The sequence below is a fragment of the Sceloporus undulatus genome, chromosome 5 (assembly GCF_019175285.1).
Source record: "Sceloporus undulatus isolate JIND9_A2432 ecotype Alabama chromosome 5, SceUnd_v1.1, whole genome shotgun sequence".
In the NCBI taxonomy this organism is placed as follows: Eukaryota; Metazoa; Chordata; class Lepidosauria; order Squamata; family Phrynosomatidae; genus Sceloporus; species Sceloporus undulatus.
The window spans coordinates 179,984,396-179,997,798 of NC_056526.1; the positions used below are offsets into that span (position 1 = coordinate 179,984,396).

Below are 13,403 nucleotides of genomic sequence, written 5' to 3' on the forward strand. Positions count from 1 at the left end.
GGTACAGTGGTACCTCGGGATACGAAATACCCAGGTTACGAATTTTTCGGGATACGAAAAAATCCCATAGGGATTTATTGTTTCGGGTTACGAAAGTTTTTTCGGGTTACGAAAAAACTCCGGCGCTGTTTTAAATGGAGCCGCGGCAGAGCCGCGGCTTTTTTCCCCATTAGCGCCTATGGCAATTCGGCTTACGAAGGTTTTTCGGGTTACGAAATTAGCCGCGGAACGAATTAATTTCGTAACCCGAGGCACCACTGTATAGTGTGCTAGGAAGCCATTATCTTTGTCCAATCCATTGCTGATGGACTGTAGTTTGTGGATGAACTCTAATTCCGTTGTTTCTCCTTCTAATCAGACAGAGATACTGTTTGATTCATTGTCAATTCTGATTCATCTTTATATATTCTAGCTTTTACAATTCTGCTGGAGAACTGAATGAGGCACTGCTGAAGAAAATATTGTCAAGATGCCAGAAGGTATTTTGCACTTAGAATTAGCCTCTTCTCTTTTTTAGAATAAACTACAGTTCCACATAAATGTAGTAGGTTTTGGAAGCTCCAGAACTTTTCAGCAGGTCTTCTCTTGAATTGTTTTAAAGAAATGTAATACTATAATGAGCTAGCTAAATTTTATTTCCCACAGCATGACTCATATTTATTTACATAATGTCATACTCAGTATAAGTCCCAGTGAGGTCAGTGGAAAGAAGTCTATTCCCGGTCAAGCCACATTTAGTAAAAATAACAGTAACAATAATGCATCACAACCTTTGTATTTTCCCGCTAATATATCCTGGTTCTGCCACTCTTCTGTGTTGCTGTTAATTCCTAATTTTCTTTTCTAACATTCTTATAGGAGGTCAGGTTCAGTTGGGGGGTTATGTTGTTGTTGTTGTTGTGTGTGGTGGGGGATAATCCATGTAGATAGATGGGAGTGACAGAGAGTGTGTGTATTTCTCAATGAACTCTTAATGGAATGCTAGGGAAGCTAAGCAGAATTCATTTCTCTTTTGCAATGCAAAGACATTTTCATTCCAGTAGGCCCTTTGCTGCAGAAGAGACTTAATGGGAAGAATACTAATTTTTTTCTTTTACTAATACATTTTTAATTCGTGTTTTAACTTAGGGCCGACACAGACTGGCAGCTTTAGCCAGCTTAAAGCTGGCTTGAGGGCCTGGTATTTACACATGCCACGCCCCAAATCGCCCAGAAGTCGCACTGGTGATCATACACTGGGCGGCTTCCAGGCAACTTGGGGGTGTGGCATTTAGACACTACATGCCCTGAAGCTAGCAAAAAGCTGACTCCAGAGGCAAAGGGGCGGCTTTTTTGCACCTCAAATAGGAGTGGATTTTTTCTGCTCCTATTTGGGGCAGAAACTGGCTAGATTGGAACCACGCATCTGTTTGCCACACTCCCAATCCAGCCTAAATGGGGCGGCTCCAAGCCGCCCCATCGGGGCTGTCTGTTTCACCCCTTAGAGCCTAAACCCACTTGCTAGTCTTCACTAGAACAGACCCATTGAATTAATGGCATTTACATTAATATTGGTTTAATCAATCAGCATTGTTTTGGTAGGCCTACTCTTGGTGGAACTAGTAGCTGGATTTAGGTCTTTATTTATACTATTTTATTATAAGTTGCCATTTGTAGTAGAATGGCAAGACATAAACTGAGTAAATAAATATAGAGGAAATATGTATACGCCTGTATTGTTCAAAAAGTTAGGCATTGCAACAGTATTGAAAAAGTAGACAAACACAAGAGGCAGATGCTGGTTCTGTGAACCCAAGATCACTACAGACATAATCCCATATAAACATAAATATGCACATTCAAGCCAATCAGGTAAAAAAATTTTGAAGACTAGTTATTTTCTAGGCAGTGTTAGATACACATGGTGCCCATAATCCTGATTCTAATTCATTGTTCACTGCAGCAGGTCAAAGGATTGGAAAGCAATGTATTTTCCTTGAAGCTTTTTCTTAACTCTTTCATAGTTGGAAATTAAGTGATTTCAAGATGGATTAATTTTTCTTTTTGCCTTTTCTCCCTTCCTCCCAGACTGTGGTAGGCTGGTACAAGCTCAGGCGCAATACTGACCAGACCATGACTTTCCGAGAGCGACTCCTTCATACACGTTTACAATCACACTTTTCAAATCAGGGTCTTGTTTTTCTGTTACTAACTTCCAGTGTAACTTCTTCAAGTTCATCCACTTACAAACTTGAGTATGCCTTGCACAAACCACAAGAAGGGTAAGTAAAATTAGATCCTATGTGACTTCTTTCTCTGTTAGTTCCAAAAGGACCTATCTAGTAAAACTTTGTCCTAAAAATGAAGCTGGCCATGTTGATCTATAAGAACAAAACAAAAATCTACAAGTGGGTAATATGTTTGATACCATCAACTACACTTCCACAAAAGTCTTCAACAGTGGAAATTTGTTGGGAACTACTGTATGTGGTTGGTAATTCAAATGTAGCCCTTTGGGGTTGTGAAGATAGCTGATTTGGGGATCTTCTAACCTATGAAAGGTTCAGTAGCACTTTTTGTAGAATTGTAGTTGATCCTAATACAGACATTGCCCATCTGTGGAAAGTAACATTTCATCGCTGAATAAACCTGTGTTACTCAAGGAATAATACATTCAGTTTCTTCAATTTATTCATGTCCATTAATATATAAATACTTATACATTAATTTCCAATAATATATTCTTTACTCCATTCTGAAAGTAGTCATGCAATGGAAGGAATTTGTTCAGTTGACATTTCATTCTCTTACTATTGGATCTCTGGCTACAATCCTGTACACAACTGGAGAAAATGAGCTCTCTAAATGTTGTAGGATTGCAACTCTCATCATCTCACACTGTTGACTGCGCTGGCTAAGCCTAATGGGAATTGCAATTCAGCAACATCTGGAGCCCTTCACATTTCCCATCCCTGCTAGGCATAGAGGTCCATGGCTGTTCATGATTGCTAGCCATCATGTTTAAGGTATGGGTTTACATGCTATACTGAAACATGTTCTGAAGTGCTAGAAGTCTTTCTGGCTTCTGTATTTGCCTTGTGACATACTGATTAAGCCAAAGTTTCAGATCATGACCATGTATCATTTCTAATGCTTTAAAGTGAAGGTATGAGAGGTGACTACATTGCCACAACTCATCTTTTATTAGCTCTTGTGCTGCATTATATATGCTAGTGCTGGGCCTACTCCTACGAGTGCTGAAAGTAAAAAAGCCAACATAACATGAGAACCAACTCCAGTCCTTTACATCTGAATTGGAGATCAAAATACTGTTAGGATTAGTGCCTTCACAACACTGCAACACAGAAGTGGCTGTGCTGTACTATCCAAAATGTAACTTCAAGAATGCTAGCTTATAGGTTGCTATCTATGTTATCTCAAAATTGGTCTTCTTGGCTTGAAGCCAGTTACATTAACAGTTCCAATCATATTGGAAGGGACTTTGTTACTAAGATGCCTTAAGTAGCAATTGCGGTTTCAGTCATATACAGTCACCCCTCCTAATGCGCGGATCTGCAATCAACACCCTTGAATATATGTGGAGGGGCGACCTCCGTTGTTTGCAATGAGGTGCACACTCGGCGCACGTGCCCTTGCCACATGGATGGGGGCGCGCTCCATTCAAGCCTGTTGGGCTTCAATAAGTGTGAGCCTCCATTTTTGTGTTCGGATGTATGTCTGGAACAGATCCCCCAAAAAACAGAGGGCCAACTGTATTTGCACAGAAGTAAAATGTCTTTCAAAACATTCACTTTCTCGATTTGTGGATTCTCCAGCAGAAGGGAGGAGAATTCACACTAGACAATTTCTCTAATCCAGAGTCCTTCTGGATTATACCAACAGAGTAGGAAGCGCCCTTCAAACCACCACCTTGTCAGCCGTTTTCTCTTTGGGTACAAAGGAGGCACTTTGCTTCCATTTTCAGGGATCATAGGTAAATTGTTGACCTTTCAGTTAAGAATTAATAAAGGAATGATGTTCTGGTTATGCACTATTAGAAAGCATTTACTAAAAATTTCCATATTTGCATTTTACTCTTACACATCTGTTTTTCTAGTCTTTTCCAGAAAGTTCCTCTTATTGTGGCCAATCTGGGAATGGCAGAGCAACAAGGTTACAGAACTGTATCTGGTTCTTGTATTTCTTCTGGCTTTTGTAGAGCAATTGCAGAACACAGGTAGGGAGAGAGTATTTTCCATATTTTTGTATAGCATTTTCAGTAGCTCTCCCTGGATTTGAAATAATTCCCAGCAAACAGGAAAAAGTTCCAATATGTCCGTCTCTCACAAACCCAAATTCATAATTCCAGGTGTGTCTTTCCTTGTGACACTGAAAACTGCGTAGACGTCAAGGAAGCCAGTTCATCACACTCTCTAGATTTGCGTGGATACTTTTGTTAATGTTCTGTATGCCATGATTCCAGTTGACTGAACGTAGTTGTGAAATAAGACTAGTGGAAGGGGCAGCTTGAAGCCACGGCCCCAATCTGCCTTGAAGCCGAAAACTGGCTTCATGACAGTCTGGCAGTGTGCAGCATGTAAACGCTGCAATGCTGGAACATCATGAAGCCTCCCCTGTGCAAAGGGCCAGGCAGCTTCCCAGCGACTTGGGAGCATGCGGCATGTAAAAGCCATGCTCCCAAGCCGTCCAGAAGGCGGTGCAATCTGTTTTGCCCTATAGTCTCTTTTCTCCCCCCCGTCCCCATGGAAGTTGTAGGAATTATATCCAATGCCTACACCTAATGTAGGGGATTCCACCCTGTACGTGAGGGTTCCGCCTTTTATCCCACCACTGAGGTTCCTGTGAGGATTTATTCCACTTCTGTCCCCAACAGGACACCATTGTTCCACCAGCAGTGCTGCCGCCATAGACATTTTGTCTGAAACCCAGCTCTCAGAACAATAGCAATTTCAGAAGCCAAAAATGTAAAAAGAAAAAAACAACAAAAATGCAACTTTATTTACAGAAGTTAAACCTTGAAAGAGATTATATGTAACATTTGGAACGCCACGCTTTGTCCTCTCAAGCTAAATCAGAGCCTTACTAAGTACCCAGCTAAACCTCTCTCTTTCTCACTCTAAGGGTCTAACCCTTATGGTTCAGTAACTAATGCTGCAATATTGTAATTGTAATTTTAACTTTGCTGCGATCCCGCTTCGATCCATCGGGAGAGGCGGGAAGATAGAAATAAAAATTATTATTATTATTATTATTATTATTATTCTCAAACAACTTTCTCCCTACACTCTGCTCAAACCCCAGGCTCAACTGAGTCCACTCAAACTGGAACTGTCATTCACCAAACATTCCACCCATCAGCATCCATTTCAACACTCTGTTCTCTCCCCTTTCCCTATAGCTACACATCTCATACACAATAAATTGAGCAACATTTTTATATACAAACCCATGACATCACAGAAGTCATAGTAGCTTTTGCTATTGTGCTTAAATCATTTTTATATATATATTTCTGCAAACCTGAGGGTTTTGAGCATGCTGGTACAAGATTGTGTCCTGGTTTGGGGATATAAATGAACTCTAATTATTATAATGCCCTTGCTTGTGTCTTTATGGCCTCATTTAAATTCTATTTATGAGCCACGGAGTTCACTGTTGGAAGAAGCAATTAAATAAAGTCTTCAGTGTGAAAAAAGAGACTATGTAGCAGTGAGCAAGTATGTGCATTTACAGTATATGCTTTTAAGCAGCTAAAAACCTCAATACCTAATTGGAGTTTGCTTCTCATTTAATATTTTAAGCAGTAAGATTTTCAGGAAGCATTATTGTCTAGTAAGTAGCATTTTAATTATTTACCTGTATGTTTCTGTAATTCTGGTGTCAGTTTAGGATGTATGAAAGTATCCACACTTAAAAGTGATGAAATTGAGATATTTCAATAGCCACTTTATTACAAGTGACAGATACAAATATTACATTGTAGGTTTCTTTTTGTATTAAAAGGTCAGAATTTTTTAATGAAGATGGGTCTCTAAAAGAGGTACATAAGATTAATGAAATGTATGCTACTTTGCAGGAGGAACTAAAGGTAAGTTACACATTTTTGGAAAACATCTCTTGTACCATTTAATGTGTAATGCAAAGCTATAAATAACTCTTTGACAATGCTATTCAGATTAGTAAGCGTTCAGATAAAGTCTCCTGAAATACAGTATCATAAAGACCCAATTCCATTACTGTGGGTTTCATTCATATATATACAGTATTATGATGCAGCCTGGAAATATAATTCTGTGTAAATATGTGAAAAAGCATCATCTGTATAATCATTGTACATAGGTTAGTCTTAAGTCAGCTGCTCTTCTTGTGTCCATCTGCAAGCAAATTATGTCTTAATTTCTAAAGACACATCTACAAGGTTATAATTTAGGAAGCAATATGTGTTGAATCAACACATCCAGTCTTGGTAAACAGAGGATGACCTCTATACACCCAACACCCATGTACATCGGTAACAAATATAACTGCAGAGTTAAGTGTGTGCAAATCTACAGAGATGACTGACTGTTCTGTGAAGCTATATGCCTGGACCAAAGAGAGAAGTGCTTTTTCCTTAGACGCTTCCAGTACTGCACACTACAGCATAGGGTACACCTGTTCAATTTACACTTCATGATATGAGAATGAACATTTTCTATCACTTCAAATAAAAATTGGTTTTCCCCCACTATACATATAGTTGTAGATTGGATGCTCAGCTGGAGACACTAAAAATTAATGTAAGGATAACAGTGTTCAAGTAATGATAAAAGTCCCATTTTCCACTCATATCTCTTTCTTTTTCTAGAATCTATGCAGTAAAGTAGTGGATAGTGAAAGGCTGATAGAGAATCTATTAGCAGAAGTAGATCAACTAAGAGAAGAAGTAAAAAGAAAAAAAGAACATATGCTAATTGCAGGTAATGAAGACAAACTGTATTATTCAATTGCTAGTTTATTGGAGTAAAAAAAGTTAACAGAGGCCCAAAACAGACGGGCCAAAAGGACAGCAACGAGACTTTTTGGGGCTCCTGAACTGGGCGGCCAAAAAGGAGCGGATTTCTACACTACTTTTTGGCCTGGTTGTTTTAGGAAGAAGCAGTGTTAGTGCGGTTTCCACTGACATTCAGAGTGTGTGTCTTCTAAATGCTACATCGCAAATGTGGCCGGAAATATCTCATCATTTGGCCCATCTGTTTCAGGCCTGACTTGTCAAAGACACGCACAGTTATTATGATAAGAACCTGTGTAGGTTTCATCACTGACAGCATTACATTCTTTTGAGTCTTTTGAAAGACTGACTTTCTAGAATTTATTGTAAGAAAATATTGGGGAAAATATTGGGAAGCATGCCCAGAACCAGACATTTGTTTTCTCTCAACTGAAATTACCACTATAACGTCTTTACTAAATTATTCCTTTTGTTAAGCTGTCTACGGCTGTGCTTTTCAGATTGGTTAATGTAAAGTATAAAAACTTTGTTGATACTGTAAGATGTACAAACTTTGTAAATAATTTTGCTAATACCTTCAACATAGCAAAATCCTTTGCTCACCCTGCTTTTGTTTTTATAAGAAAGATGGGGACCATCAGTGAATGCTGAGTAGAAAAGAGGCAGTGTGGCTCTACAAGGCTTCGTGTGCAGCTCTTTGAGGATGTCCACAAGCCTGCCACTGAGCTGCTTAGAGAGATGGCAGGTTGGTGCTGTGATACTGAGCAAGTACATGGGAATGACCCTTCCCACTGAGCTTGCACTTTGGCCATCCTGCCAAGCAGCTGTGTGACAGACTTGTCAATCTGCAATTCAGATAGGCAGGAAAAGCAAGAAAGGTCATTCCTGTTGGGCATCATCCATAGCTGAGTATTTTCACTGCCCATAAATAACTGGGGAACAATTCAGAACATGATTAGGGAGCCATGCTGGGAGAGTAGCCATTTGCAAGATTTACAGATTGTAAAACTGGACTATGTGAAATTAAATTGCACTTTATTGATGCTGGGAAAACAAATGTGATTTCCAGTACATAAACTGGGATCTTAAATGAATCCTTTTTGATTCTGGGGAAGCTACATCTATAGTTTGGAAATCCTGTACTTTTTGAGGGGGGGGGGGGGTTGTCTGCTCATTATCAGTCAAGCAACTGCTGGTCTATGCAGCTAATGTTCAAATCTACTGTAAGTGTCATAAAGTATTTTCTAGTTTCACACCTTATTCGTGTTCTGTTTCAGAAAAAAACAAAAGCCATCCAGATGAGCCAAAAGAGAATATTTTCCTTTGTCAGGCTTTGCAAAACTTTTTCCCAAACTCCGGACTAAACATGAACATTGTTACTTTAAAAGGAAGACAGCTTTCTAAGTATTGCTGCACTGTTGACCACAACATCAGAGTAACAGACCAACTAACATTAATGCTCAAAGAAACTAATTTTCCTGAAGCTGAAACAAGGCTAGCAATGAAACGAAAAGCTAGTGTAAGTACAAGTGGAACAAATCCCTTCAAAAGACTAAGATCATTCCAACTTCGTCAAAAACCATTTCGAGAAGAAAATGGCAATTGTGACCAAGAAAGAAATATGAGCAATGCTGAACCAGATGAGGATGAACCTCAAGAGCCTGGTGAATACACACGTTCTCCAACTATCTAAATTTTTCTAGAGATATAAAGGATTTTTTCTATAGTTATCCTCTGTATTTGCTGCATATACAGTTACCATTCTGCGTTAATTCAGGGCGTCTGGGCAAAATCCCTCAGATAGTAAAATTCACTCATTACACCAACATTGTCCTTACAATTCAAGAAAGACAAAGCAGTCTCATATTCTCAGGGATTATTTCAGACAGTACCATAGAACAGGCCACAAATATTTAGAGTTTTGTTTTTTAATACCAGGTATACTTAAGAAGTGGTTATACTGGAGGCCCAACACTTCTGTGACCCAAAAAATATGGAAGCAGACCAAACTTAATAGCCCATTTAATACATCCCTTTTGATTATGCACTAACACTTGAATTTTTCCTAATTTTGTTATTACTACTACACTTTAGTTTTGGAAGGGTGCAGAAACCTGGGATTGGGGACCACATGCCATACCCTCCCCACCCCGATACATACAATACAGATATGTGTTGCTAATGCTCACTACAATTTCAAGAAACAAAGCTATTCGGTTTACAAAAGGAATAAATCATTAATTATGAGACAATGTCAGGACAAATACTCATCACCCTTTCTTTTGTATTCTGCATACAGAAGGAAATAACAATAGACTGATTGTTGAGGTGGAAGTGGCTTGTTTATTGAGGTTCTATTAGTAATGAGCACAAAGTAATAACAAAAATACATTTATTAGGTACAATTAACAGTTCATTCTGGATATTTAATATTACATATTTTAGGGTCACTGAGGAATGTTGGGTCCTTATATGTCACCGACATAAATCCTGTAACATAATCATCAAGATGTTAGGTTTTGAAAGACAAGGACTTTGCAAAATGTAAACTTTTCCATATTTTAAAAATGAAATATACCTGTTTTTCGGGCTCTTTTAATAGTTTTTGTGAGTTCAGATTGTTTCTTTTCACATAAGCCTATGAAATGAAACAGTCATTCTAAAATCATTCCAAAACAATATTTTGACAATATAAAATACTCAGTTCCTACATGAGCCCAAATTCTACCTGTTAGTTGTGCTTTAAAATAACACTTGTTAAATAATCTTTTAGCTCCATTCAGTTTTAGAAAACACAAAAACAATTCAAAAGGCACACAGTTCATCATGAGTGGCTAGCTATTTTAATAGCCTTGAAAGTGGTGATATGGATCCGAACGGGATATAACTGTAGGCAAAACACTGCTAAAGTTGTTCTTTGTTACATACCTGTTATGTGTCGACCAAGGATTTTACCAGTATATGGAGAAATAAACTGTGATAAAAGCTGTTGGAGAAACAAAATATTTCAGTCTTCAAAATAATTAAATACTAGATGAGAAGCAAACTATTTTATTCAGAATACATTGTTGCTCTGAGTATGCTGTAATGATCTTCATTTCACCTACAGTTTGTAAGTTGCAACCCAAGTGTAGAAATAATGAGGGTAAAATACTGAGTTGGAACCAAATGTTACACTTCCAATGGTTCCCAAACTCTGGTTCTCTGGTCCAGATATTTTAGATTTCAACTTCCATCTTGATCAATGTCAAGGATTCTGGGAACTTAAGTCCAAAACACCTGGAGGACCACAGTTTGGGAACCACTTTAACCCCACTGAAAGAGTAATGAAACTCAGTTTGGATCCATTGCATGATGGATTCATAGTCAAAGCACAGTACGGTTGAAGCTTGCAATCCTTCTGCTTCCACTCCATTTTAGGTGTTGCCCTATGCAGCTGGCATGTGGTCATTGCACACTTGGCATTCTGAACCTGAACTACCTTCTTAACATGCTATATTACATGAAACTGGTCTGAGGATGGTTTCTCTAGAAACCATCCACTTTGTATCTTTTGAACAAACTCCTGAAATTCTTTCCAGCACTCCTAGAGAGTGAATGGAAACACACGAAAGAAGCAGAAAGGTTACTAATAAGTGCCACCCTGAAGCAGTGCATTTTTCTTTTATTAGTAGGAGAGCAGACAAGTGAAATAGTATTCTCCTTGCTAATCCTGAACTTTGCTTTCCTTGGCTTTTTGTAACACACTGCATAAGTAAAAGGCAAGAATGAATGTACCTGTACATTCTTGTAGTCAAGAGTTGTTCCACACAAGATGCATTTTTTAGGTGGTTCCTTATAGGGATTTTCCATCGCTACAGGCTGAAACAAGAGCAATTTTAGTAGTAGCCTTTTCAATAATGATCACTTAACTACTTAAGCAAGCAAGACACTATTCTATGCAGGAGGAGACATGTAGACCCTGTAAAATTAAAACTAGTACTAGATCAGATTCTGTGGCACAAGCACTTCTTCAATTTTTTTGCATGCACAAACTGGACAAAAGAGCCGTCAAGTGTGACATCAATTAGGAGTAATCCACTCTAGAAAGCAACTTGGTTTCAGCATCTAACACTAAGAAGCAAAGTCAGCTTTGGTACATGCTTTTTTAAAAACTGAACACTTACAAAATATAGATTGAATCCACAAGAGCTTATGCTAGAAGGTTGTTCTTTCTAGTTAGTCTCAATTATATTCCTTCGTGTGTTTTTATGCCAAAACAGACTAATATGGCTATCTCTTACAAAACCCACATAGTTTCATATGATTAACTTGTCCATTCTAAGAATGGAGAAAAATTAACCTCCAATAACTCTTTCCAACTGTATTCCCAAATATTAGTGTACCTACTCTTACTAAAAACCCAGTAAAAATGCAGTCAGTGTCAAATTAAATCTACATCACTCTCCATCTGCATTCCTGCCATATATCTCACTGCAGGGAAGATTAGTCCAACATTTCTTCTTCCAGTATCATCAGGGCATGTAAGGTTTCTATCACAACTAACCTATCAGATACTTTATGGCAAGAAGCAATGTTCCAGGTTGACTTATTGAACACTCCAGGAAGAACACATGCAAGAAGGCTTCATCTAATCTTCAGAGATCCTGCACTCCTCTGCACTGTCTCTTCTGAGGAACTTCACACAACATCCTGACTTTACTGGGGAGAAAGGCAAGGAAGTCCCACTTCCATCTACACGACTTGAATTTAGATTTGACCCAGTGTTTGAAGTAACCATTCCTTCCTTATTCTGGTAAATGTGAATTGATGCTTCTTGCTATTCTTATAATAGTTTTCAGGATAGTTTTTTGTGGGTTTTTTGGGCTATGTGGCCATGTTCTAGAAGAGTTTCTTCCTGACGTTTTGCCAGCATCTGTGGCTGGCATCTTCAGAGAATGCTTGCCTGGAAAGGACTTGGGTCCTTGGGTCTTCACCATTCTCTGAAGATGCCAGCCACAGATGCTGGTGAAACATCAGGAAGAAACTCTTCTAGAACATGGCCACAGAGCCCCAAAATCTATGGATGCCAGCCATGAAAGCCTTCTACTTCAGGAATATAAATTTTCAGGATATGTAAATTTAGATTGCAGACAATATGAACTATTTTTATTTAATGTTTGTTTTTACTAGTAACCCCCCCCAAAAAAAAACAGGCCGTTGTAAATAAATTTATTGATCTTTGCTGTTCATTTTTAAAACTCAAAATTACAATCAGTCAGTGCCAGATTCTGTATGATGAATGAAGTGGCGTTAGATATTTTATATTGGCTCATGTGCTGTTTGTTGTAAGGATGCTTCACTGACTTAAGGCTTACGGCATGAAATTAAAAATATAAGCGTTTCCCTTTAATCACTGTAATTCTAATGAACACATTAACTTCTACTGTAAACTTCTACCGTAACTACAAAGCACAAGCTCTCTCACCATGTCTGCCTCACTGGGCACCTGCTGGCTCTGTGAACTACATTCTCTTCTCCGTGACGCAACTGAAAAGAAACATGTACAGACAGCTTTGTTAATTTGAGTGAGGATTCGCCTAGAAAAGCCACTGGCCCTGGTGACCGAAAATGGGTGACAGAGGCCCAAAACAGACGGGTCAAACAATGCGGCTTCTGGCTGCTTCGGGGGCATGGCATTTAGATGACACACATTCCCAAAGGGGAAAAAAGCTGGGGAGGTTTAGACTGGAGAAGAGAAGGTTAAGAGGTGATATGATAGCCTTGTTTAAATACTTGAAGGGATGTCATATTGAGGAGGGAGTGAGCTTGTTTTCTGCTGCTCCAGAGACTAGGACCCAAAGGAGCAATGGATGCAAGCTACAGGAAAAGAGATCCACCTCAACATTAGGAGGAACCTCCTGACAGAAAGGGCTGTTCAACAGTGGAACGCACTCCTTCCTCGGAGTGTAGTGGAGTCTCCTTCCTTGGAGGTCTCTAAGCAGAGGCTGGATGGCCATCTGTCAATGGGGATGCGTTGAGTGGGAGTTCCTGCACGGCAGAATGGGGCTGGGCTGGAGGGCCCTTGCGTTCTCTTCCCACTCTAGGATTCCGTGGAAAGAGCCAGCCACTCTCCGTCTCGGGCAGGGCTTCTCCTCCCTCACCTGCTCCAGAAGCACAAAGATTCTTCCTCCGTCCGGCGAAGACACACCAAAGCCTTCCCGGTCCCTTCAACATCGCAACCACGGCGGCCATTTTGCTCCTCCCTCAAACTTCCGCCTCAGTCTCACAGCACTTCCGTTTTGCAGCACTTCAAGGTTTGGCGCGTGCTCCGTGAGGCAAGTGGAAAAAGCTGTCAATAAAACCCGACCACCAATCATCGCACGGCATTCCCTTCAACGCCCGCCTTCGTCTCTTAGCAACCGTTGGGTCA

The 13,403-nt window shown here is 39.5% G+C and overlaps 2 protein-coding genes across 4 annotated transcripts in view; one reads left to right on the forward strand and one right to left on the reverse strand.

Moving 5' to 3' along the window:
- Positions 1-9,513, forward strand: part of ABRAXAS1 (abraxas 1, BRCA1 A complex subunit) — a 13,172-nt gene extending 3,659 nt beyond the window's left edge. For both annotated transcript variants that reach the window (XM_042469000.1, XM_042469001.1), the window contains exons 4-9: positions 413-479; positions 2,068-2,261; positions 4,097-4,216; positions 6,004-6,088; positions 6,848-6,959; positions 8,269-9,513. In XM_042469000.1, coding sequence (XP_042324934.1) covers positions 413-479; positions 2,068-2,261; positions 4,097-4,216; positions 6,004-6,088; positions 6,848-6,959; positions 8,269-8,684 — 994 coding nt within the window. In that variant the 3' untranslated portion in view covers positions 8,685-9,513. The remainder of the gene's footprint in view (positions 1-412; positions 480-2,067; positions 2,262-4,096; positions 4,217-6,003; positions 6,089-6,847; positions 6,960-8,268) is intronic.
- On the reverse strand, positions 9,315-13,357 carry MRPS18C (mitochondrial ribosomal protein S18C). Of its 2 annotated transcripts, XM_042469002.1 has the most exons (6): positions 13,135-13,341; positions 12,459-12,520; positions 10,769-10,852; positions 9,920-9,977; positions 9,570-9,629; positions 9,315-9,481 (listed from the first exon to the last, which is right to left on the reverse strand). In XM_042469002.1, the coding sequence occupies exons 1-6, from the start codon at positions 13,223-13,225 to the stop codon at positions 9,405-9,407; spliced, it is 432 nt and encodes a 143-aa protein (XP_042324936.1). In that variant the 5' UTR covers positions 13,226-13,341; the 3' UTR covers positions 9,315-9,404. The 2 variants fall into 2 exon arrangements, with proteins under 2 accessions (XP_042324936.1, XP_042324937.1); XM_042469003.1 differs by lacking the exon at positions 9,570-9,629 and having other exon boundaries at positions 13,135-13,357.
- Positions 13,358-13,403: the final 46 nt, after the last annotated feature.

Excerpts from the sequence above, each read along its gene's own strand:
- MRPS18C (XM_042469002.1), bottom strand. The coding sequence starts at position 13,225 with ATGGCCGCCGTGGTTGCGATGTTGAAGGGACCGGGAAGGCTTTGGTGT. Across the intron at positions 12,521-13,134 it reads TCTTTGTGCTTCTGGAGCAG|TTGCGTCACGGAGAAGAGAA; the intron begins GTGAGGGAGGAG and ends GTTTCTTTTCAG. Across the intron at positions 9,630-9,919 it reads CCTTGGTCGACACATAACAG|GCTTATGTGAAAAGAAACAA; the intron begins GTATGTAACAAA and ends TTCATTTCATAG.